The sequence below is a fragment of the Musa acuminata genome, chromosome BXJ2-5, assembly GCF_036884655.1.
Source record: "Musa acuminata AAA Group cultivar baxijiao chromosome BXJ2-5, Cavendish_Baxijiao_AAA, whole genome shotgun sequence".
Classification (NCBI taxonomy): domain Eukaryota; kingdom Viridiplantae; phylum Streptophyta; class Magnoliopsida; order Zingiberales; family Musaceae; genus Musa; species Musa acuminata.
The window spans coordinates 4671923-4695289 of record NC_088342.1 but is presented as its reverse complement, the minus strand read 5'-3'; the positions used below and the strand labels follow the sequence as shown (position 1 = coordinate 4695289).

The 23367-nt window shown below is 42.0% G+C and overlaps 4 protein-coding genes and 1 long non-coding RNA gene across 7 annotated transcripts; 4 read left to right on the top strand and 1 right to left on the bottom strand.

Annotated features, from left to right (window-relative positions):
• The first annotated feature begins 1205 nt into the window (after positions 1-1205).
• LOC108952909 (uncharacterized) lies at positions 1206-3324 on the top strand. 2 transcript variants are annotated; one of them, XR_010486823.1, is made up of 3 exons: positions 1206-1671; positions 1879-2330; positions 2421-3324. It is a non-coding gene; the product is annotated as an uncharacterized LOC108952909 (long non-coding RNA). The 2 variants fall into 2 exon arrangements; XR_010486822.1 differs by having other exon boundaries at positions 1879-2335.
• A 2106-nt stretch (positions 3325-5430) lies between these two features.
• LOC103984096 (protein indeterminate-domain 7) lies at positions 5431-8460 on the top strand. 2 transcript variants are annotated; one of them, XM_018826292.2, is made up of 4 exons: positions 5431-5643; positions 6008-6240; positions 6363-6759; positions 7193-8460. In XM_018826292.2, exons 2-4 carry the CDS (start codon positions 6087-6089, stop codon positions 8136-8138), a joined length of 1497 nt encoding a protein of 498 aa, XP_018681837.2. In that variant the 5' UTR covers positions 5431-5643; positions 6008-6086; the 3' UTR covers positions 8139-8460. The 2 variants fall into 2 exon arrangements, with proteins under 2 accessions (XP_018681837.2, XP_009399796.2); XM_009401521.3 differs by having other exon boundaries at positions 5431-5647.
• Positions 8461-11557: 3097 nt separating this feature from the next.
• LOC103984095 (NDR1/HIN1-like protein 13) lies at positions 11558-12697 on the bottom strand. The gene has a single exon (XM_009401520.3). It carries the CDS (start codon positions 12571-12573, stop codon positions 11821-11823), a length of 753 nt encoding a protein of 250 aa, XP_009399795.2. The 5' UTR covers positions 12574-12697; the 3' UTR covers positions 11558-11820.
• Positions 12698-14715: 2018 nt separating this feature from the next.
• On the top strand, positions 14716-15988 carry LOC103984094 (pathogen-associated molecular patterns-induced protein A70-like). The gene has a single exon (XM_009401519.3). The coding sequence runs from the start codon at positions 14815-14817 to the stop codon at positions 15475-15477; it is 663 nt and encodes a 220-aa protein (XP_009399794.2). The 5' UTR covers positions 14716-14814; the 3' UTR covers positions 15478-15988.
• A 2676-nt stretch (positions 15989-18664) lies between these two features.
• On the top strand, positions 18665-19825 carry FT3 (protein FLOWERING LOCUS T 1). Its single transcript, XM_009401517.3, has 4 exons — positions 18665-18919; positions 18991-19052; positions 19146-19186; positions 19361-19825. Exons 1-4 carry the CDS (start codon positions 18728-18730, stop codon positions 19591-19593), a joined length of 528 nt encoding a protein of 175 aa, XP_009399792.2. The 5' UTR covers positions 18665-18727; the 3' UTR covers positions 19594-19825.
• The last annotated feature ends 3542 nt before the right edge of the window (positions 19826-23367 follow it).

Sequence of the window (23367 nt, the reverse complement as noted above, 5' to 3'; positions counted from 1 at the left end):
TGCTGGGTCCATGCCTCCATGGACAAATTTGCTTTTGTTTTCTTTCCGGAAGAGATGTCAGGTCCTGCAACCATGCCTCCATGGACACATTTGTTTTTGTTTTCTTTCCATAAGAGATGTCAGGGCCTGCAACAATTTTGTTGTATCATAAATAATCGAAACGTTTCCAGCATGGTTCTCACTATAATTCATATACTTGATGGGCTTTTAATTCATACGTCTCAAAGCTTTCAATCCTTTTGCTTCGGGTTAAACCATTCGATCATCGACTCGTGAGGGCGTGCGTGATCAGAATATGGACGTGCCAGACATGAGCTTTTAGACTCGTAAGTTGGTGCAGTGTTGGACCAGATTTTATCTTCTTCCTATTTTTTCATGCAGAGATCTCTCCAAGCGAAGCAGTCATTATAATGGGCTCCGTGTGACCTTATCGCTTCAAATGGGTTGCAGATGCATGCATGTGCTCTCTCGATAATTATTATTAACCTTGCATGCGTCGAACGATGGGAACCGAAGTCATTGTTGATGACTTAAATTTTTAGCTGCCATGCAATTGGACTCGAGCAAATGTCTCCGTCGTCTGGAAATTCGAGTCACATCTTGGCATTCATTAGATCTTTCCTTCCCAAGAAACTTTGCCTCCTTTCACTTTGTTTCGGCAGTTTCGTGGATCCAAAGAAATGCTTCCAGATTTCCGAAACACATTATTCATGTGTTATGAAATGTGAAGCAGACACACATGACTGAAACGTTTCCGGCCATAACATGTGAACCGATTGTACTCGTGGAGGCACAAGGCACGGCGACAAAAGTGGGCTGTGGATCTCGATGCAGTCCGACGGGCGGGTCTCACGTGCATGACCGAGGATCATGGGATGTGGATCGCACACAGAATCCTGTTGTCTCTGGGGCGCACGGTTGCCAATCGGTACACGTCATGGTGATGGTGGACGGAGGGTTGCTGAGATTTCCGATACCCTCCCTCAGGAAAAGCCTGAACCCTGCGCGGGTTTGTACAGCTGATTAAAAACTCCAACTCGCCCGGTGCGACATTATCTCTTGGCCCCCGTTCATAAGAGCAACTTTAATATCCTGATTAAGCTCAGTTAGAGGGGTTGACTTCACTAACTATTTAAGCTCAATTCGTAATCGCTTCCGCTCATTTCCTGCGGAAGTCTCTGCCTTTGGTCGCCTTTAGGTTCTTTTTTCCTTTCGACTCGTTTTCGTTAAAGCCTTCTCGTGATTTCATCGTATGAAAAGCATTTTGCGCGTTTTATCGGGCACTAATCTCCTCTGAAACAGATAGGTTAAATGCTTATGCCCTGAGTTTATTTTAATCTCTCTTCTTTTTTTCTTTCCTGAAAACTTTCAGATGAATCTCTGCAATTCCTTCATCGTTGCACCGTACTGTACGTTCTTGATTTCCTACTTCACCTCGCAGAGCGCATTTCGTGGTGCAAGGTTTTCTGATGAGAAAGTTGCAATCTTGGATGATGTGGAATTGTTATGTTTGAACCCAGAGCTGAAGGAGCCTTAGCCAGAGAGAGATGGCCCGGGAGGAAGGAGACACGAGCGACTCGGATGGAGCGAGCTTTACACTTTTGCTTACCTCCGCCCCGCTGCGGCATTTCTGACGGTGAGCAGGGCAATAAAATTGAGATGGAGGTTGATGTAAGTACATGCATTTTCTTTTCCTTTCTCATATTGATTCCATCGATCAGCTCAATATGTGATCACAAATATTGTGATGTACTTGGAACTTAATACGACCTCATACATCTATCAATGCTTCAAAGCCTGTTTTATCTGGCTTCTACCATCTTGTTGCCGCTCTTATTCTTTACGGATGCCTCATAACTGTTTGGTTTTATGTTTCAGTCGAGGCTGTCAAATCCTTACAAGCACCATGCGCGTATGCTTGCACCTTAACTTGCCACCAGATGGATTTTTTGAAGTGTTCCATTGCTGGAGCTTCATATGGCGTGGAGCATATTGCATCGGATAGTGGGTATGATTTCGGCTCATCAGAAGTGAATCAGAAGAAGGGATTACTCGCATGGTTGAGAAGTCACAAAAGCCTGCAACAAAGGGTTCATGCAAGAAAATTGGGAGCAGGGGCCTTGTGCTGGTGTACTATCCTTGTCATCTTGAGGATACACAGCAATTCCGGAGCCAAATGAAAAACTGGTGGTTCTACACACGAAATGAAAACAGCGGACGAAGGAATTGCCGGTGTGTTTGAATTTTCTAAGCGGACTGGGTCAAATGTCTTCATGAAGAAGAGACTCTTTCAGAGGATCCTGCAGAGAGGTCACAACCGAATGCAAATGGTGCTGTAAGTTTATTGTTCGTCTCCTTTGGTGATTCATGCAATCCAAATCATTTGAGTTATTTGCCTCTTCTTTCTACTTGTCCAATAGGGTGTTCAAGATTGTGAATGAATTGGAGTCACCAACAGCAAAAAGGGCAGAAATTATCATTCCTTTTTGCAAAGGAGTGACAGGTACAACTGAACTACTCTTGTCATTAGAACACTACCGGTGGTTGCCGGGTATCTTTACTATTGTTTGAGTTCGGTGATCTTCTTCTTGTGTCATAAAATATGGTCGTGCATGTAAGTTCCATCTGGTCAACCTCATATCTTTGGAGCCTAAAGGAACAATCTGTTTTTGTTAGCTTGAGCAGCATTGTTTTGGATATGCTGTCAATAGGAGTAAGAACAATATGTTCTTTCAAGAGAAAAAACAAAATCTACGACCTTAACTATTAGAGGGGATGTAGTTTCGTAGGGGAAGCAACCTTGTACCAGAATCTTGTCCTCGGGCTTTTTGATCATAAGACCACTTGACACAGATGCAAAGGATAGAAGAGATGAGGAGGAGGTGAAAGGGTCAGTCCATAGTCCGTCCTAACACCATTGTGAATGCACTTCCTTGAGCCACCCCAACAATATGTTCCTTCTGAAGTATGGTTTCAGGTATGCTTTCTGTAACGTGTTATCTGTTTTGACTTTTTATAGAATTTTAGAGAAGGAAGAGAAGATGGTAGAAGAAACGATGAGTACTTCTAATCCGTAGTAATTTGGATTTATACAAGAACACATATTTATTATTCAAAAGATATAGTATATATATTTTTAAATAATGAAGAAAATATATCAGATCCCAATAAATCTTCTCATCCTCATTTATTTATTTCGATCTAATTTTTTATATTTTATTTTATATAATCCTAAGTATTTGAATTAATCTTATCACATCCTCTTAATTCAAAATAGTTGTAACTTGAAGTTGTCTTCCAAAAAAAAAAAAAAATTCTATCTTAATGGCCTAAAATTGATTATTATCACTTTTGAAGATAGGAAGAAATAGATTAAAAACACTTAATCCAATATCTATCATCTTCTTATCTTTTTTTTTTTTTCTGGATCTACTAGTTTTTTTTTAATTATTGTATATCCCAATAAGTCTTTTCGTCCTCATTTATTTATCTTAATCTATTTTTTTTAATTTCATCTAATCATAATTATTTGAATTAATCTTACCAACCTAAACAATAGTTTACTATTCTGAGATTGACATCGGAATAAAAAGATGCAAACACTCGAATAAAAAGAAAATCGTTTGCTGCTTCGTCACAAACTACGTGTCAATCTTTCATCAGTATCGTATTCAACGCATTCATTCTCGTAATCTTCTTGGCACAGCTGTGATCGAGAGACCTTCTCTTTGACCAGCACAGGGGACAGGCAATGATCCATGCTCATCTAATTCCTTACCCTAGAAATTTTCTACAATTAGGCGTTCCATGCTGCTGGAACAACCACGATGCCCACCTGCTCAGCACTGCACACCACACTCGTTGCTGTGAACATTCAAATCGTCGTAACAACGAGCTACTCACATGGATCCAACACCTCCCCGAGTGAGAAAACATGGCCGTATGGTACCTATTCTGGTCGCTTATGCCGACCCATATACCTCCCACTCTTTCTTGCAATATTCCCTATCCGGCTTGCCTCCCCTTCCGGAGAGCTTTAAACACACTCGATCACCATGTCATCCACCACAATTTTTTGTCCATTGATTCGTTTCTTATCCTTATCTATATCGAGGCAAAGCTCTTTGGAAATATATAGATCAGATCATATAAGTTCTTTCTTTTGTTCAAGCATCCAAACGATTTGACTGCTGGTGATCATACAGATGCGAAGCCACGGATGGAGGCGAGGCGGTCCTTGATGCTAACTGGAAGCCGAAGGAGAAGAACAAGTCTGGGCAGAAAATAATCGACGAAACGGGCGAAGAAAGGAGGGCGCTCCGATGGCACCCGTGGGAGGAGAAGGACAGGCGGTGGTGCATGATGATGAGGATAAGGATGCTGTCGACACGGCAAGTTGCTTCAAAAGAAAGCGAGACAATGGAGCAGAAAAGAAAAGGTGAGATAAATTTTGTTTTCTTCTGGTGTTTTCTTCGAGCCCGATATGCGCGTTGACTTTGGCAGTGACTCGTCGTAAAGACGCGTTGGATCTAGAAAAAAGTCGAGAAAATAAAGCTGACTTCCGGGATTCCCGATGACTTATTTCTTCAACCGAACAGTTGGTGCAGAATTAGTTGACTACCATTCACTTCTTCTTCTTCTTCTCCTCCTCCCGGAATCATTATCATCACCTTTCTTATACCAAGTTCAATTAAATGCCATACCTACGTAGTTTTCTTTTCCTTTTCTGTTGAAGTAGCGTTGACCAGTAGCAAGTAGGCTGGCACTTTATTTACGCTTTTTTCCTAAATAAAACACCAAATACATTCTGGCTGTAGTTATGAGTGGATCTTCTGATGATCGATGATAAATCAGAGTTCTTTTATGTTCAGGTGCTGACGGCTGACGAGAAAAGAAAGAATCCTCGCAAGAAAAATTGACACGACATGAGCAGGTCAACCGTGAGTTGAATCAATGAATGGTCCAATCATTATTATGTGGTGCCTTGCTTTTACCGCACTTCCCCATGGCCAAGAAATCAACAGCCCACCGTGGGTTCTTGTGAAATCGTGCCCTCCTTTTACCCTACTTTAGCCCTCTCGCAACAAAGTTATTAGCGTTGGTCGGATGGCTATCGAGGGTTTCAGTACTTTTATTTATAGGACGTCAAAGCCGGCGCAAAACACGAAGGAATCTGGTCCACTGCGCCGGAGGAGCTTCGTGTTATGCCCCGGCAAGGAGAAAGACGAGCAGTACGTGTGGTATTATCCCCTCGGCACCAACCCAGCAATAATAGACCAATGTTTTTACAGCATACAAGAGATTAACGGGAGGGAGGAATTTATAGGTATGCGTAGGAAACAAAGGAAAAAGACAGCGAGTGCGACGTCGGTGTTGGCCGAATGTGCCTGGGTAGGGAATAGGTGGGCGATGGCACATTTGCTTGCTTGCTTGCCCTCATCCACATCTCTCTCTTCTCTCTCTCTCTCTCTGGGTCGCCTAGACTGCTTTCCTATCTTTCTTCTTCTTCTTCTTTTGGGTTTTTATTAATCTCGTTCAATTTTGGTGTGGCAGCTCCTCATCTCTCTCGTATCAGTTAGCTTTAGGGTTGAATCTCGAATTATTCGTCTCTTGGGACTTTGAAGAGGCTCTATTTAGTCCTTTGTAGGTTAATTTTCTTCTTGTATTCTCCACTTGAATTCAACCGTGTCAGTATATTTGTTTTGTTTCCTGGTTTGGATGCTAAGCTGCGAAAATTTTCTCGATATGTATGCTCACAAGCAAAAATACTTGTGATAGTACTTATAACCCTTACACCAATTCTTACTCTGTTTCATAAAGACCACTTTAATTTTAGCATGTATATGGAATATCCCTTGGAGATGCATGTCAGGATCTTTGATGATGATGATGATAATGAAGCCACTTTTTCTTTTCTTAGCTTTGGAATCCGCAGTACCTTTTGTTTATTTTTGATGCAGATGAGCAACGATTGCTTTCTCCAAACTGATTGGTGTTTTGTCATCAGCCTTATCTAGGCTTTGCTCCCTTCTCTCTCATTCGAGAACTAGCCAAGAGGAGGAACAAACTCGAAGAGCTGCTGGGAGATGATGATTCAGCAGCACCAACTGGTGGATGAGACCATGTCCAATCTCACCTCTGCCTCCGGGGAAGCAAGCGTCTCTTCCAATCAGCAGTCTTCCTTTGCCTCCCCAAACCCAAATCCAACAAAGAAAAAGAGGAATCTCCCAGGAAATCCAGGTTTCGCGATTAGGCCACCATTTTCTTGTTTGCGTTGTTGTTTCTCGTTGAGATCTCTCTTGATTTGCCCGTCGTTACTTTTTGATTCTTCTGGGTGATTTTGGGATTCTGGATCCTACTAGACCCAGATGCCGAGGTGATAGCATTGTCCCCCAAGACACTGATGGCAACCAACAGGTTTGTGTGTGAGATCTGCAACAAAGGGTTCCAGAGGGATCAGAACCTGCAGCTCCACAGGAGAGGCCACAACCTGCCATGGAAGCTGAAGCAAAGAAGCAGCAAGGAGGTGAGGAAGAAGGTTTACATATGCCCAGAGGTGACCTGTGTGCACCACGACCCCTCTAGGGCCCTTGGGGATTTAACTGGGATCAAGAAGCACTTCAGCAGGAAGCACGGGGAGAAGAAGTGGAAGTGTGACAAGTGCTCCAAGAAGTATGCTGTCCAATCCGACTGGAAGGCTCACTCCAAAATCTGTGGCACAAGGGAATACAGATGTGACTGCGGCACCCTCTTCTCAAGGTAGATACAAGCAACACTGAATTAATGATCCAAGCAGCATGATGGATGAAAGCTTTTTGTTTGAACCAGCATCGATTAGAATAACACTGCATGAAACCCATCCATTATTTGTTCGAGTCCCCATGACTAGCTAGGCAGTAGCACTTCTGTTCATGAATGAGATCTCGAGAATAGGAACTAGGAAAACTGGAAGAAGAGATAGATAGAGAACCTTACAGCACAATAATACTCCATGGATTCAGGAATCACTCAGATGAGATGGAATGCATATACCACTTTCATTGCTTCCCCCCTTTTTCTTTTTCCCCCTTTGTCTGGATTTAGGGAGTTTAGAATGCTTTGGAGGCCTGCGTGTAAGTTTGTTCTTATGTATCTTTTGGTTGGCTTTTTCTTGGTTGTGACTTGTGCTGCTGCTGCTGCTGTTGAATTGCAGGAGAGATAGCTTTATCACACATAGAGCCTTTTGTGATGCACTGGCAGAAGAAAGTGCAAGGGCTATTGCAGCAAATCCTTTAGCCAATCACCACCCTATCCTCTTCCCTCAGCCTGCAGCATCCCATGAGCCCTCCCTTCTCCAGCAAACCATCCTCCAGAGCCAGTTTCCTCAGCTGGTGAGAGCCACTGAGGCCAACGCCAGCAACATCAACGGCCATGGCATTCAACAAGAGCTCTCCCTGAAAAGAGAACACCAGCATCAACATTTGAACCTGAGATCAGATATGCCACCATGGCTGGCTTGCCAGGCACCCATCTCTCTCGCCCACTTAGACCTCCCTTCTTCCGTCTGCTCCACAAGGCTGGACCGGGAATGCTCTCGCGAGAACCCTGCCCGACACCCTCCTCTTCCTCAAGCCTTCCAAGCCCCAGCCTCGTCCCCTCACATGTCAGCTACTGCATTGCTCCAGAAGGCAGCCGAGATGGGTGCAACCATGAGCAGACCTCCACACCTAGGCCAGATGGCAACTCACACTGCAAACGCTGTTGCCGTGCCCAACAGTGCTTCCGGCTTTGGTCTTGGCTTGTCTTCACACCAATACATGAATGGTGGTGGTAGCTTTGGGAATGTTTCACCGCCACCTCCTCTTCTGCAAGACATGGTTATGAACTCTCTCACCTCGACTCCTGGTTTTGATGGGTCTTTCGATGATGCATTCGGAGGGATGCTGGGATCCGAGAGGGAACCAGGTAATAGCAATATGCAGAGCTCTACAAGAAGGCATGGAATGGCTGAGGAAGCTGTTGGTGTCGGTGGTGGGAATGATGGGAAGACCAGAGACTTCTTAGGACTGAAGGCCTTTCCCCACAGGAACATCCTTAACTTGACTGCGCTGGATCCTTGCATGAGCTCCACGCCCTTTGAGCACCACCAACAAAGGTAAGAAGCCATGGCGTGCATGGTTAGCCCACTCCAAGAAATCCGGTATGGTTGGCATCTCTTTCTCTCTAAATTTTGACATAGGAGAAAAGAAGGTAATCGATGGTTCATACTGTTCATCCCAGTTATCCAATTTCTGCTTCTGAACGAAGGTTGTGTGTCGGCTACCATAAGATTAAGATTGCAATGGCACTCTTAATTTGTCGTCGTATGAATGTTCTGACATTTGCTCCAGTAATAATTCCTCTTTGCAATCAGCTTAAAATAACGAAACTTTCTTTTCCTCGACAATGCAAATAGAAATGGAGATAGTCATTGCTCTTTTATTAATGCCTTTTTCTTTTGTAAAGATGATATGGTATCAGTTTCTGTGTCATGTTTTGTATCAGTAGGAACACAGGAGAAATGTTTTCTCGGGGCCGTACGTTCTATTCTTTTCTTTCTTTCTTTCTTTCTTTCTTTAGGACTGTGAAGTTCTATAATTCTTTTCCTCAAAGTTCTTGTTTTATTTTTTGTTCCTCTCGGGAAGCATCCACCGAGAACCTTATGATGCATTCTTTATGTATTTGGATCATCAAGGTGTTCTTTTTGATGATTTGATCATAGGAAAGTGTGTGCAGCACTTGCAGAAGGCTGCCCATATTTGTTGAGGTGAGTGCTTCAACTGAATTCCTCTTTGTTCCTATAGCAGATATAGAGAGTATTAGCATTAGATATTAATGTGCTATGTGATCGCCAGAAGATGAAGAATCGCAAGGGGAAAGGTCACAAGTGACCACCAAAATGCCTTCAAACCAGAGAGAAGTATCACAGACATCCTCCTGTTAAACCATGAGACTCATTGCATGGGAGTCTGGTCAACAAAATGATGGAATATTTAGGGTTCCCTTCACAGTTCACTTGGTAGATAGATGAAACGCATGTGTTCTTAATGGAGAAATGATGGAGCATCTGTGAGGAAAGATGGACCTGCATCACAAAGATGGATCCATCGTCGCCCTTTTGCATTTGTCACCATAACTGCAATCATGATCCATCAAATCTTTGTGCAGTGTTTTTAGCTTCGCAAGAGTCTAGATAGAACTTAATCATCATATCAAGAACAGCTATGATAGACTCAATCTGCAACCAAATAATTCCTCGTGCATATCCAAGAGAATGTTTTGGAGCAAAAGCAGTGCATATACATCACGGGTAGGGATGGAGAGGGACAGAGATAGGTTGTGATGAGCGTGACAGGCAAATGGCCATTCCTAGTGGCTTTTTCAAGGACTGTGTCGTCCAGCTTTTGGTTTTTGTTTTCTTCCTCTTTCTCTTCTTCCTCGTGCATCCCCTCCCGTATCTGTTTGCTGCCCAACCAAACAAGGAGCAGGACAGTACGTATCCCTCCCACCATTGCTAACTCCGTCATCAAGGATTCAGAAAACAGTTTAATCGAAAAACCTAAAGGATCAATTCGCCGCTGTGTCAACATCCAGATGTCGAGATCGCTAATTAATGCTGAATTCCATGACCATTTAATTCTTTACGTGTTGTCGGATTAAACCGCAAAGATGAATCAGGCAGTGGAGAGCTTTTTCCGGTTGATGGATGCCTGCCAGCTTTTCATGGTAAATGGATGTCGCCGAGGACATGGTTTTGTAGTTGTCAACGGCTCCGTAGACAGAGACGAGAGCACTTTTGGGTCAAAGCATGCAGCGTCACATGCAGACGCGCACAGAGAGAGAGAGAGAGAGAGAGAGAGAGAGAGAGGCATGCATGCAAGGCAGCATCCATTCATGGAGGTGCAGGAGGAGGACCGCAAGGTTTCACCGAGGGTTATCAGGGAGGAGGAGGCGAAGGAATCTCTCACCCCATCAACAACAGGAGGCTTTTGCTTCCATCTTTTCCTAGCTTTTGTCACCTCGAGCTTGGTGCGCGGAGGGGTGGTCGCGGTGGTGGTAGAGTTGAGGACGCCGAGGCAGGAAGAGAGCACAGCAGCAGTCGTGCGGCCATCACGAGGTGGGAGAAACACTGGAGCACCAGCCCCATTCCCACCATCCTCTCTCTCTCTCTCTCTCTCACTGCTCCTCGCTTTCTCGTGATCTTTGCATCTTTCTTTTCCCCCCCCCTTCGTTTCTTAACCGTGAGGCTTAGAATATTTCGGCAGAATCTGATGCCATTAGCCGAGCCCTACACATCGGTTTCGTAGGAGTATCATTTCGTCCATCCGTGTCATCTCACTATTATTAATTAGTGGATTTGAAGCAGCTAAAGAAGGGGTCATCTCTAGTATTCAATTCAACTGGCGAGACAGCAGTTTTTTTGTCACTTCTTGTCGGACTCTTGTGGGTGCTCAAACATTCACTCGTCCTCTGTAGCCATGTGACCACCGGAGATTGAATCCACGCATGCATGGAGCTAAAGGTTTGCGTCGCCATAATAATTGAGTCGAATGATGTCAGAGCATCTCAAGCTCAAACTCAGATGACTCCACTTTAAAGCAAACATAAGCTGAACTGTGCTGATTTTTAATCCAGATCATGCAGAAAATAGAACACCATCACCCAAAAGGTCGAGACTGCACGAAGCAAAAGGCTGCAATGAGATGAGAACAACTAAAGGATAACATCGTACAGGAAGCCACAGTGATTCGGAAAGCAGATCAACGCACTTTCTTAATTTCTCTGTTGAAGCTTTCACTGATCCCTGAGGATGCCGCAGCCTGTGAAGGTAGCAGCAGGGAGTGCCATTGTTCGTTCTTGGGGTATACATTTGCCGCCGGTGGAAAGGAACTGTTCGCGACTCTCGCCCGTCGCCCGCCGCCCGCCATAGATATATGGGAAAAAAATGTTTAATAGGGCTCCTGTTGATGTTGCTGATGATATGATCACAAGCTGCTTTCATCTAATTAATTTCCAAGAGAAGACAAAGCTGTGTGTGATTGAGTTGAGAAGAAGATTAAAGCTGTGTGTGATTGAATCGGATACATCGATATGACGTGACGTGACTTGTGCTGCTTCCTCCTCCGCAGAGCTCATCATCATGAGAGCAGTGAAATGCTAGTAGAAATGATCGGCAGTGCATGTGAGGTGGGCGGTGAAGTCACGAGCCCATGGAAGTGTTTCCGACATCGAACCGCCATTTCTTCTGCTGGACACGAATCTCCACGCACCAATGAGAAAAGAACTTCCAAGTTTGTTTGGGCCGAGGAGTCCGAGTGCAACCATGGCTTCTTGGGCCGACACGGAGACCGATCAGGATGCGGTCAAGCCCAAAATAACGTTTTACGTGCATACGTAGTAGAGAGATAGAGAGAGAGAGGGGGAAGAAAGTCAAACGGGACATTGACTTCATATTCGTCTAAGAATTGCCAAAGCAACTTCTCCGCATTTCTTAGCAGCCGCACTCAATCCTTTCAACAAATTTATTTTCACCAAAAGCAAAAAAAAAAACACTTTTACGCTCTTCATTATTATATAAAAATTACAACAATTTCCATAACAAAATTCACAATCCAAAAAAATTATGCAAAGAAAAAAAATATTTCAGTGAAAATACAAGCAAACATCAACACAACAATCATAAGCATAGCAACTATAAACACCCCTGTAATTTATGAAAAATCTACAGACTGTTCTCATTCTCCTCCATTAACTTTTTCTTTTTCCGCCACTTTTTGTGGTATTAATTGATTTTTTTCTCCTCTAGAGAGTCCACTTCCAGATCTTGATCCGGAGTTTGACCTTGCAGCCGTCGCCCGGCGAGACTGCCGCCGATGCCTTCGCCTTGGGCACGGGCGCTCGGATACCGGCGCACCGTACCTTGATCCCTATCTTCTTCGTCTTTAGTCCCCCGATCTTCACCCCGGCCTTCGTGTCCATGTCGACCTCCAGCGGCAGGCTGCTGCTTTTCCGCAGATCGTTTCCCGCCGCGGAGTCCAGCGTCTGGCCGGAGCTCGAAGTGGTGGCGGATAGCACGGTGGCGCTCCCGGCGTCCAGGACGAACGCCGGGATTGAGCCGTCCCCGATGTCGACGCCGCCGGAGAGGACGGAGACGGAGATAGGGTCGTAGAAGTAGATCAGCTTCTTGTTGGGGTTGCGGGCGGTGACATTGAGGTCGACGCGGGAGCTGAGATGCCCGGCGGCGGAGACGTTGAGAGCGGCGATGCGAAGTACGGAGACGGAGAATGCCGGGCGGTGGGGGCGGTAGATGGCATAGAAAACGCCACCGGCGATGGCGGCAAGGATGACGAGGACGACCAGCAGCATGATGAACCAGAGGCAGCAGGAGCAGCAGAGGCCGCGGCGGCTGCGGCGGGGCTTGGGCTGGGGACGGTAAGGGAGGCGGGTGGCGCTGTTGACCTGGGACTTGGTGGGCGGGAATGCAGGGCCGCCGCCATTGAGTGGCTGTGGAGGGTGAGGATTGGGCTTGGAGGAAGGGTAGACTCGATCCGCCATTGCTCTTCGATTTCTTCCCTTCTCGTCCAAGGACGCGTGTTCGATTTCTTGGGACGAGCAAAGCAGGAGATCTATCCATCTATCTATAAGGGAGAGCGGAAAGAGGCGCCGGAGGGAGGAGAAAAGAACACTTCACCAGACGGAGAAGGCTACATGACAGTTAACTGTTCCATGTTTTATTTATTGAAACACGATAACCGTCCGATAGAGATCAAACGGTCGTCATTTGAGAGCGGGTAGACCTTTTCTTGGTCCGCACCGGTAGGTTGGGGAAATCTTGCTTCGGTTCAAATTATGCAGATAGCACGTTCGCACCGAATGATCCGCCCAAAAAGTCACCCGATGTGGCTCTCTCACATTTGGGAACGTGGGGCCCTTGGACAAGCTGAAATACTTATACGACCCACTTGTGAGCCCCACCTAAATCAGGTCCGTGAGAGAGCCGTCTAAGATGAGAAATCCTGTGGGGGTGGGACCTTGGGAACACAAAATACATTGTCTTCGAATCTAAAAACCGGGATTCTGCTTTTGCCCGTATCGCAACCTTCAACGCTTCATTTACATAATAAACATGTCTACAAGAACTAACTGGTATTCACCATTAATTTGACTACAAAGGGCAATCCGAATTGGATCCGAAGCTTTGAGCCGTAGTCCTCGATTTTGAATTTCGAATTCAGATGCCTTTTACAATTTTTTTCCTAATTTGGGTACAGATCGTATTTATAATGTAAAAAAAAAATGAAGAAAAGCTCACTTCGTATACGGAATTATTGTTATAGTTACGTACATTTGGTGGCAGAAATGGACGGTGATGGACCGGAAGAAAACACCAAGGTGGTAAGTAGGAAATGACACGTACGATAGTGGCACTTCATCTGACACGCACGTCTTATAGAAATACGATCATACGTGTCGAAAGTGATCGGCCACTTGCCACAACGACCGCAACGATCTACTATGCCAACTAACCATCGTGAATCCTAAGGTGTTCGAACACGACACCCTCAACCAAACCCACGAGGGGATAGAATTTAATTGGACGAAAGAGGTGGGGTCGGTTGACGACTCACTTTGGGTAACTTCCTAAGGATCGAAAGATGCTTCTGAAGACTCGGGCTCCACCATCCCTTCACTTAATCGATGTGTCTCCTCCTCGACCTACAACACGGCGAGATGGTGCAATTCCATCAGAAAATTACACGGCAACCACTCTGCCTTGTGTTCGAACGCTCACAAATGTGAATTATTGGCTGCCATGTTTTGCTTGTTCTTCAATCAAGTCAAATGATCTGTCATGTACTCGGTCGTTTCTCTAGATTAATATCTTAAAAGAATATTTTTTAATGTTCACCACCGTTTAAGTTGCAATAAAATATTTACTAGGATTTACAACAACTATCGAAACGAGTGCTGTCGGAATAAACACACAGCATATAATCTTGAAAACTGCCACTGAAGAAACAGTTTAATATCCTGGTCGATCATGTTACTGCTTGAGACTAAATTTATATGATGATTAAGTCGGAACACAGTAGCCTTGGATGCTAATACACTAAGATGTTTTGATATAAGGTAGAAGAGTATGCTTAATAGTCAATGCGACTGTACTGTTTACTCCGTTCATATGGGCATGTGAAACAGACAGTCGTTGGCAAAGAAAAGACCACACGGATTGAAAAATGACTTGGGTAAGATTACATCTTTGGGAACATTATTGATGGAGCAGGAACATGTGAGAACGGAGACATGGTATGAACTTAGAGAGCTGGTGTAGTTGACCTTCCTGAATCCAACGATTAATGTCCTAATAAAAAAGGCTAGTAGTATGTATATTCATGTGAGTTTAAGATGTCGCGGGCATAGATCCACGAGTCACTTGCCTATTCTCTTCCTTGGAAGTCATCTGCCTCATGTTGTATGTGAAGTGTGAACGGAAGAAATTTGGAGGGAAGAGTAGTCACCTGGGGGCCACCGCTAGAGTGAACTCAGGGGCATGAAGCGGGACCCACAAAAGGGCCTCCGACTTCATTCATGCGTGAATGATACGATCGTAAAAATCCCGAGTGTGCTACTTCACCCATGTGACCCACGTGCAGTTGGCCCCCATCTCCACTATAAATTTCCCTCCCACGGCCCGACTGCTCTCCCCTTCTCTCTGCCCTCTCCTCTTTTCCGCTCCGAACCATACCCGAAAGAAGAAGAAGAAGAAGAAGAGAGAGGAGGAAAAGGAGCAACAGAATGCTGGAAGAATCCATCCTATCAATCTTGGCCTCCGTGTACGGATGGTTCACGCCGGCCGTCCTCTTCGTTCTCCTCAACCTAGTCATCGGAACGATCGCCGTCGCCTCCAAGTCATCCGGCACCGGCCACCACCATCAGTCCGGACCCGATGTAGACGACGGTGGCCAAGCCTACCCCGGCCGCTTTCTCCCCTACTCCCTCTCCCGATCTCCCTCCGTCGTCCTTGATTGCCTCCGCTCCTTCAACCTCCACCGCTACCGCTCTGGCGACATCCCTCCTCCCTTGGAGCCCGCGCCCACCACCCGAGCTGAGGTCCTGTACGAGACTCCGAACCCGGTGGCTGAGGCGGAGGACGAGCACCAGCAGCAGCAGTATTTCGGTCGGAGTCAGTCGGACGCGCAACCGACGGCGGGGGAGATGCCGCCGAAGCTGCCGGTGCGGATAAAGAAGTCGGCCAGCGAGAAGTCGGCTTTCGCGCACTTCGAGGAGGCGGAGGTCGAGGCGGCGGGGAGGGACGCAGTGGAGGCGGAAGGCAGTGGCGGCGGGGATGAGGTGGACGCACGGGCGGACGACTTCATCAACCGGTTCCGGCAGCAGCTGAGACTGCAGCGCTTGGAGTCCATCGCGAGATACAAGGAGATGCTTACCCGCGGATCTTAGCAAAACAATTAGTCATGCGCCGACGACCGCTGACTTCAAAATCTCAATCAGAAATAGCAGATATTTGGAACAGCTGTACCACCTGTGGTTGGGCGCGATATTATTTGTAGACTTTGGACGGTTGTGATAGAGAGTTGCGCTATTCTTTTTCTTTTTCAAATCACAAAGCACTCTCTCTGTGTGCTTTGTCCTTTTTGTTTTGTTAGTATTATTTTACCTTTGCGTCTTTGGAAGTTGTGGTTTCTGTTGTCGGTTGCCGTGAGTGCTCTCCAGTCGAGATGCGATTTAAAAATAGCCAGGGAGCAGTGTTTGCAGTCGAGAGAGAAGCTACATGGTCAAAACAACGGATCCATCCATCCATCCATATTGGCATGACAATCTTGTCCCGAGCTTGATTGTAAATTAATTTGCTACTGAACTTAAAAGTGTCATGACTCGTAGATTTAGAATATATATATATATATATATATATATAGTTGAACGGAGGCTAATGGATGGTCGATTATTTGTAGATGTTGTCTTTTGTTCGTAGATGCCCTCATGTTCAAATTATTTATAAGAAACGAATCATAAAAGAACTTAATAAATGTTAGATGATTCGATATATATTAGTATATTATATACTCATTCATATGATCGAGACGGTTGGTCTCATAGTTGCTGGCACTAAGGATACAGTGCACGTGCTTATTAGTGAATGAGTTTATTGATTGATCTGCTCATGGAATGCTGGATGGTTGATGATACATCATTGTTAGTCATCGATTTCGTTATCCTAGTGGTGTATCTAGTCCTTAGATTTGAGACACGAAGGATGTCTTGTATGAGTACTCAACTCTTTGATACCAGACTTATAGTCTTGGAAGTAGTAGACAATCTTATGAGGGTCATTGAATGTCGATAGAGGATTATTCACTCTTGGTGTCATGAGAAAAATATCTTATATGTTCTTGCTTAAGCAAATCCCTAGCTATAGTCATTTGGATTGAAAAAAAAAAATTTCTATAGGAGAATCCGATTAGAACGATATTCGAATAGATTCAGTATGAGCTTGACAATACCATATCCAATATACTATAGATACACGGGTAACGAAAGATATACAGATCCAATGAATTGGACTCCCTTGTATCGTTTGGGGAATGCAATGTAGTGGCCTAATACATTCGTAGTCGATGAGTCAAGTGAATTATTATTGAGATAATAATTCACTAAGTCAGAAGAAGTTCTGACAGGTATAACTCACGGCTAGCTCAATATTGAGCCTAGAGAATCATACATATATGGTAGGTGTTGCGACAAGTAAATATTTAGATATGAGATATTCGTTAGAGCCCATATCTTATTGGATATCCAATAAGCCCTTCAATTATTGGATCTTGTGGATAAGATTGAATAAGAGCCAATAAGATATTATTGGGTAGAGATCCACTAATCCAAGAGGCTTGGGTAATTGGATAAAGATTCAGTATTCAATAGGGCAGGATCTTAAATAATTTTATAAGTAATTAATAGATCAAATTTTCATCAAAGATCTAGGAACCTTAAGCTAATTTCTAGGAGTAAAAATAATATTTATATTTTTTTTTGACTTTTTTAATATGTAAAGAAGTTCATTTAAGACCTATTATCAAATATGAATATTCAGAATACGAAAGAAGTTGTCACCCCACTCTCCACTACTAAATCACTCAAAATTTTATTATGACAGCTCTACTACGGATCTCATATAGTACCGACAAATATTTAGTTCCTTAAAATATTTATCTCTAATATATCCAGACATCTCATTTGTGATCAAAAAATTATCATAATTTATATATAGACCCTCCATTAAGTATTGGTCTGCATTAAAATGTATCATGTGATATCTCAAAAGGACTATTAATTATAGATTTTTTTTTTATAAACACTCATTACTTCATCTCCACACCTTTATCAATATTGATTGGGCAGACAATATGATTATAGAACGTCTATCAATCTATATTATTTTCTTTAGAATAAATATAATAAGTTAGAGTTTTAAGAAACAAAATATAGTTACAAAATCTATTACTAAAGCTAAATACCAAGTCATCGCTGCCATAACTTTAATACTCAATTAAGTCACTAATCTGCTACACGAACTTGATATCACATTCCAATCCACTCCTATAATATATTATGATAATGTTAATACCACGTACCTATGTACCAATATGATATTTCACTTATAAATGAAACAAATTATCATCAACTTTCATCCTCAATCAATCTATGATTTAAGTATCAATAAGTGATTGATTTGATTGAGTAATTTGAGTGCATGATTAAGGAAAATTCATTCATCAAAACATATATAAATACATAATCCCCCAATGAACAAAATCACTTGTAGGTTCTTTGAATCCTATTTGGATGATGTTGTTCCTAAATTATCATAAATACCTACCCTAGAATGATGTATCAAATAATATCTAGCGATTCTTCCTAGCTTATTTACAGTATTTTTAAATAGGTTAAAATACCATAACATATAAGAAAAATATGCACTCAACTTTTTTTAGGACGACTCAAATATTTTTTTTGAATTAGAAATACTATTTGAAAAAAAAATAAAAAATATGTTATTTAAAAAAAAAACACTCAAAATGAGAATATTTTCTAACGGAATCGCCCATTTGCGAGTGCTGGAAAAGCAACTCAATCATCCCAAAGTTTAGTTTCCTGAGCAACTCAGCCAGCAGGAATAAGGCTCCAACATCTTGAACCCCAAGTTGACGACGTAGTACATGATGCATATTCTTTATCATCGTCTCAAAGGGATCCCTTCTTTTTCGTACCAAAAAGATATGGACCTCCTCTTCTCCTTTGCATTTCTTTCTTTCTTGTCGGATCTGCCACTTGCATTTCTTTCTATCTATCAGGATCCACAGCTAATCTAGTTTTCCTTTGTTATTACCTAAATATGTGATGATTATTAGTTTATCAAGAAATGGGAAAAAGACTGATCTGCAAGCAAGGAAGGATGAAACTCACATTGTTTTTTGCGTTTGAATGCTCTGATTACAAAGCGGATTCCTCAACTACAGCGATAGATATCTGGGAATATCTGGGCGGAATGGGCTTCCTGCGTGCCGTACGCTCTTTATCTGCAGTGAACCCTCTATAGAAAGGCTTCTCATCAGTTGAGCCATTCATCGATCTCAGCCTTGTTGAATGCGAAGAAGCTTGTGCTCCTTCCTGGTTGCTTCGAGTGTCTTGCAAAATGTCGAGGGGCCCTCTGACTCTGGGTCAGGTCATAGGCGATGTATTGGACCCCTTCTCCAGATCGGTATCGCTCGGCGTCCTGTACAAGAATAAGCTGGTCATCAATGGCAGCGACTTCAAACCATCCGCCGTGGTCGATAAGCCGAAAGTCGAAGTTGGAGGAGATGACCTGCGGACGTTCTACACTCTTGTCAGTGCTTTTTCCTTTCTGCATTTAGCATCCTCTCGCTTGCTTCTTACCGTTGGTAATTTGTTTGGCAGGTGATGGTGGATCCAGATGCGCCAAACCCCAGCAATCCGACGCTGAAGGAGTACCTGCACTGGTAAGAGGTGTTCTGCTGCTGCATTCAGAATGAGAAAGAGAGACTTTTGTGGATTGCATGGTGTTGATAGATCTGGAACTGATGGTTTTGCAGGCTGGTGACGGACATCCCTGCCACCACCAACGCAAGTTTCGGTGAGTACGTAGGTTTTCTGCAACTTGGGGAAAAGTCGAAGATACTTTCTTTCAACTTGGGTTTGACTTCCACATAGGCATCTCTAGAATTTCTCGTCCATGGGCGAGGCTTATATGTTATGTGGTGTGCATGAAAAAGCTGCTGCTGATGATGATGGGGTTCCGCGCGCACAGGTCGAGAGTTGGTCTGCTACGAGAGCCCGCGGCCGACGGCAGGGATTCACCGCATGGTCTTCGTGCTGCTCCGCCAGATGGGGAGGGGGACGGTGTTCGCGCCGCAGATGCGCCACAACTTCAGCACGAGAAGGTTCGCGGAGCAGTACTACCTGGCGCCTGTCGCCGCCACCTACTTTAATTGCCAGAGGGAGGCCGGCACCGGCGGCAGAAGGTTTCGGGGAGACGACTGATGCTGAGAGGAGATATACTATGACCACTTCAGCTATAGTTAGTACTTGAATCCGTAAATAAATGCATGCCACAAGCATGCCTGAATCCACAAAGAAAAAACTATGCTGTCAGGTTCGTTCATACTGATGATGTCAACGCATACGATACAGCCATGTAATCATTAATAACTTAATATCCAACTACATAATAGATTTTGAAACTCCACGCTGTGTGCTTGATTGATATTTACAACTGGATGGAGAAGCAAATGAAGGAACAAACATCATTTCTCAAACAAGTATTATAGTCAATCTCTTGTTGATCTGGAATCTCTAAAGAGAAGAGATTTGCAAAATATACCCTAGTAATCCTACATCGGACAAGATGTAAAGCTGCCGTCGGCTATCCCCTTCGTGTTATCCAAAGTTAATCCACGATAACTTTTCATCCCTCACGATAACTTGGTGTCCGTTTTGCTCTTTCTCAAGTTTGACCATCTGTTGAGCTTTTTTAGTTTGAATTTGGATTATATTTCAAGTTAAAATGTTGTCGACAAGGTTTTTTTTCATCCTGATACGATGATAGTTGAGTGAGTATCATCATCTTACTTCATTCCATATGAAGATAGTTAATCAAAAGAGTTGCGTTTTGTATTTTGAATCAAAAGAGAGAGAGAGAGAGAGAGAGAGAGAGAGAATTTTTCAGTATAGAAAGAATTCAAACTTGTATAGTTCTGCAATTGTGAAGATATTGAATACAGAATCTCCTTTCGGAAGGAACTTACTGTCGATCCTTCTTATGCTTTATGGGCTGGGCGATTCCTTATCCGGGATGCTCTGTTCCGACGGAGCATTGTGAACTCATTTAATGCCATTACTTAATGTATCTGATCAGATTATTCGGTTCAAACATCTTTGACTTCTGTAAGTACAGTTGGCCTTTGACTTCAGTAAGTTTCCCCACTTGCACCCAAATCTAAATCATGTTTTGTAGCATTTGAATATCCAAGATGACAAAACAAGTACTCGAACAAAGGACAGATCTCAGCTTGAGATTGGTTGGGATCAGCCACCGGTGAACTTGAAACTCTGGTGATCGGTGGAAGCGAACCCGAATGGAAGGTCAACATAGCTTTGGAAGCCTACGACGAGGAGGAGGGACGAGGATTGGTAGCTAGTCATGTTGTTTATATGCAAGACCAGAAATAAGGATCAAGAAACTAATAGACGCAGGAAATCAACAACGTCAAACACGAGGCTAAAGCAGATCACACTCTGCGGAGACGGGAAACCAAATACTCCCGTGGATGAAAGGAGAAATGAAAATGTCTCGATTCTCGCGATGGCTTCGTCCTCCGTCGGCTCCACATTGCAGAATGCATCATCCATATGAAAGCCTGCGACGGATGGAGAGGGACTAGGTTTGGTATCTATCTATAAATCGTGTCTTCTAAATGAAAAGTTAGAAACAAAGAATCAAGAAACCAATCGAAAAAAATATCAAGTGGGACAAGAACATATCACACTCTAAGTTGATGGGAAATCGAAAGAAACTTGATTATGATCGATCGAATTGAACCTCACTTATGGCCCCAACAAAGAAGATGATGTGAATTGGTTCTTACATAATTATCTTTGCTAGTTATCATGTTTTAGATAGTTCTTACAAAATAGTTCTATCTAAACGGTTCATAATCTAACAAGTTATTGTTATAGGTATGGGTGACATGAGAGGGTGAAATAGGTATCTTAGATTTTATAAATAGGATCATGGTTCTTGGAGCAAAGGTGAGTATACTTATGAATATTTTATAAGTTTTTTTTTTTATTTTATATCTTGTTTAATATTATTTTAGTTTTTTTATTGAAAGTATTTTCTTTCAATTACATCATAGTATTTTACTTTTATTATTTTTTTGCTCTCCATCCACGGCATTTGTGGTATTAGAGCTAATTTTAATATGAACCGATCATTATGACTTTCAATGATAATTTAATGTTTCAATATCTTATTCTCATCTTTTCGGATAAATGCTATAAATTTTAGAGTATCAAGATAAAAACTTTATTTAAGAAACTAGGTCGAGGGAGAATATAAAAGTTTCAAAGGTATTGTTCTTTTTTCAATAAATTGTTCATAAGATAATCGAATTGCAATTGCTACAACGTCAAAACAAACTTGGTTAATACTTTAAAATAAATTTTAAGACTCATTGAAGATGGTTATGATATAACTTTAAATCCTTCGTTATAAGTGATTTGAAATTATTAGTCAAATAAAATCTTATGATGAATATCTTCATGATCAAATAATTATTACAAAAGTTTTAAAAATTTTAATTCTAAAATTTAATCATGTTGCAACTAAATAGTCAAAAGATTTGTTTATTTTTTTAGAACGATTTGTTTACTTTTTTTAGAACTAACGGATTCTTTACTAGCACATAAAGCAAGATTGAGCAAATCATATGAGAAAAGTGAAAAAAAAGGTATTACGGGTTAAAGAAAAGTCTTCTATTTGAAAGAAAGAGATAAAAAAAATTAATAGAAAGATGAGGAGGATTTTGATTATGTGAGGTATAAGATCAATATTTAAAGATTTTAATAGGACTTACAAGTTAAAAATTAGATTTAGAGATAATAAACAAATCTAAGAAAAAAAGAAACAATTAAATTGAAGATAAGTATGAAAGATAAAGCATCTTGATAACATTAAAGATAAAACATCTTGGATAATTGAATAATGACAAATATTCAATTATATTTGATGGTTCATGTACTATTAAAGATAAAAAATTTAATTTGATTATAATAAATATTTGCATAACTTAAAACTAGATATTTCTCTTTGATATTATAAATATGGAAAAAGATGCTCTTATTGCAACTTTATGTTATTAAAATTATGAGTTTAAGGTTGTTAAGTTTAAAAAAAATAATATTTATATTATATTAATATACTTCATGTACGTGAATGATATATTTATGACAAACAAATAAGAAAACTATAAAATTATTTAGTGAAAGTTAATATGATTTTTTTATTTACTGATGATAGTCGTATGAGTTAGATATAATCTTTAAAAATAATATTTAAATATTTAAAAAATTTAAGATATTTGTGAAAAAAGAAAATAGTAGATGCACGAGAATTGACAGTGAGATGATATATTTATTTTTTTTGTGAAAAAATAATATATTCACGGGAATTGATTACACGAGTAAAATTTGCTATATGGAGCCTCATTTATAGCTCCAATCAAGGAGAAATGAAACTTCGATTCTCATGATGGCTGTGTCCTTCTCCGGCTCAACATTGCATAATGCATCGCCTTACGCTGGCAAGGGAGAATCTATAAATCATATGTTTTAAATAAAAAGAATAAAAATAAAAATTAAGAAACCAATAGAGCAAAAGATGAAGAATATTAAGTATGAGACAAGAATAGATTCCAATATATATCTATTGGAAATCGGAAAACTTGGATGATGATCAACCGAATTAAACCCCATTTGTGACCCCAACCCCAACTACGAAGAAACGAATTATCTCGATTCTCGTGATAGCTCTGTCCTCTGCCTGTTTTATATTGTCATGGATTTAGTTGGTTTTACCTAAGTCATGTGGCACTCTCGTATGTCCGTCTGTAAAAGTCAACCTTCATGAAACCTCCTATGGTCCCTTAGAACTTATAAAAGAAAAAATGAGTTAGAGAAAGCGTCTTACTAGAGATCCATAAGCAATCATTTCAGTAAATACTTCGTAACCAATGCAAATTATAAACAGACTTTACC

Excerpts from the sequence above, each read along its gene's own strand:
- LOC103984096 (XM_018826292.2), top strand. The coding sequence starts at position 6,087 with ATGATGATTCAGCAGCACCAACTGGTGGATGAGACCATGTCCAATCTC. Across the intron at positions 6,241-6,362 it reads GAATCTCCCAGGAAATCCAG|ACCCAGATGCCGAGGTGATA; the intron begins GTTTCGCGATTA and ends GGATCCTACTAG. Across the intron at positions 6,760-7,192 it reads TGCGGCACCCTCTTCTCAAG|GAGAGATAGCTTTATCACAC; the intron begins GTAGATACAAGC and ends GTTGAATTGCAG.
- LOC103984095 (XM_009401520.3), bottom strand. The coding sequence starts at position 12,573 with ATGGCGGATCGAGTCTACCCTTCCTCCAAGCCCAATCCTCACCCTCCA.
- LOC103984094 (XM_009401519.3), top strand. The coding sequence starts at position 14,815 with ATGCTGGAAGAATCCATCCTATCAATCTTGGCCTCCGTGTACGGATGG.
- FT3 (XM_009401517.3), top strand. The coding sequence starts at position 18,728 with ATGTCGAGGGGCCCTCTGACTCTGGGTCAGGTCATAGGCGATGTATTG. Across the intron at positions 19,053-19,145 it reads CTGAAGGAGTACCTGCACTG|GCTGGTGACGGACATCCCTG; the intron begins GTAAGAGGTGTT and ends ATGGTTTTGCAG. Across the intron at positions 19,187-19,360 it reads CACCACCAACGCAAGTTTCG|GTCGAGAGTTGGTCTGCTAC; the intron begins GTGAGTACGTAG and ends CCGCGCGCACAG.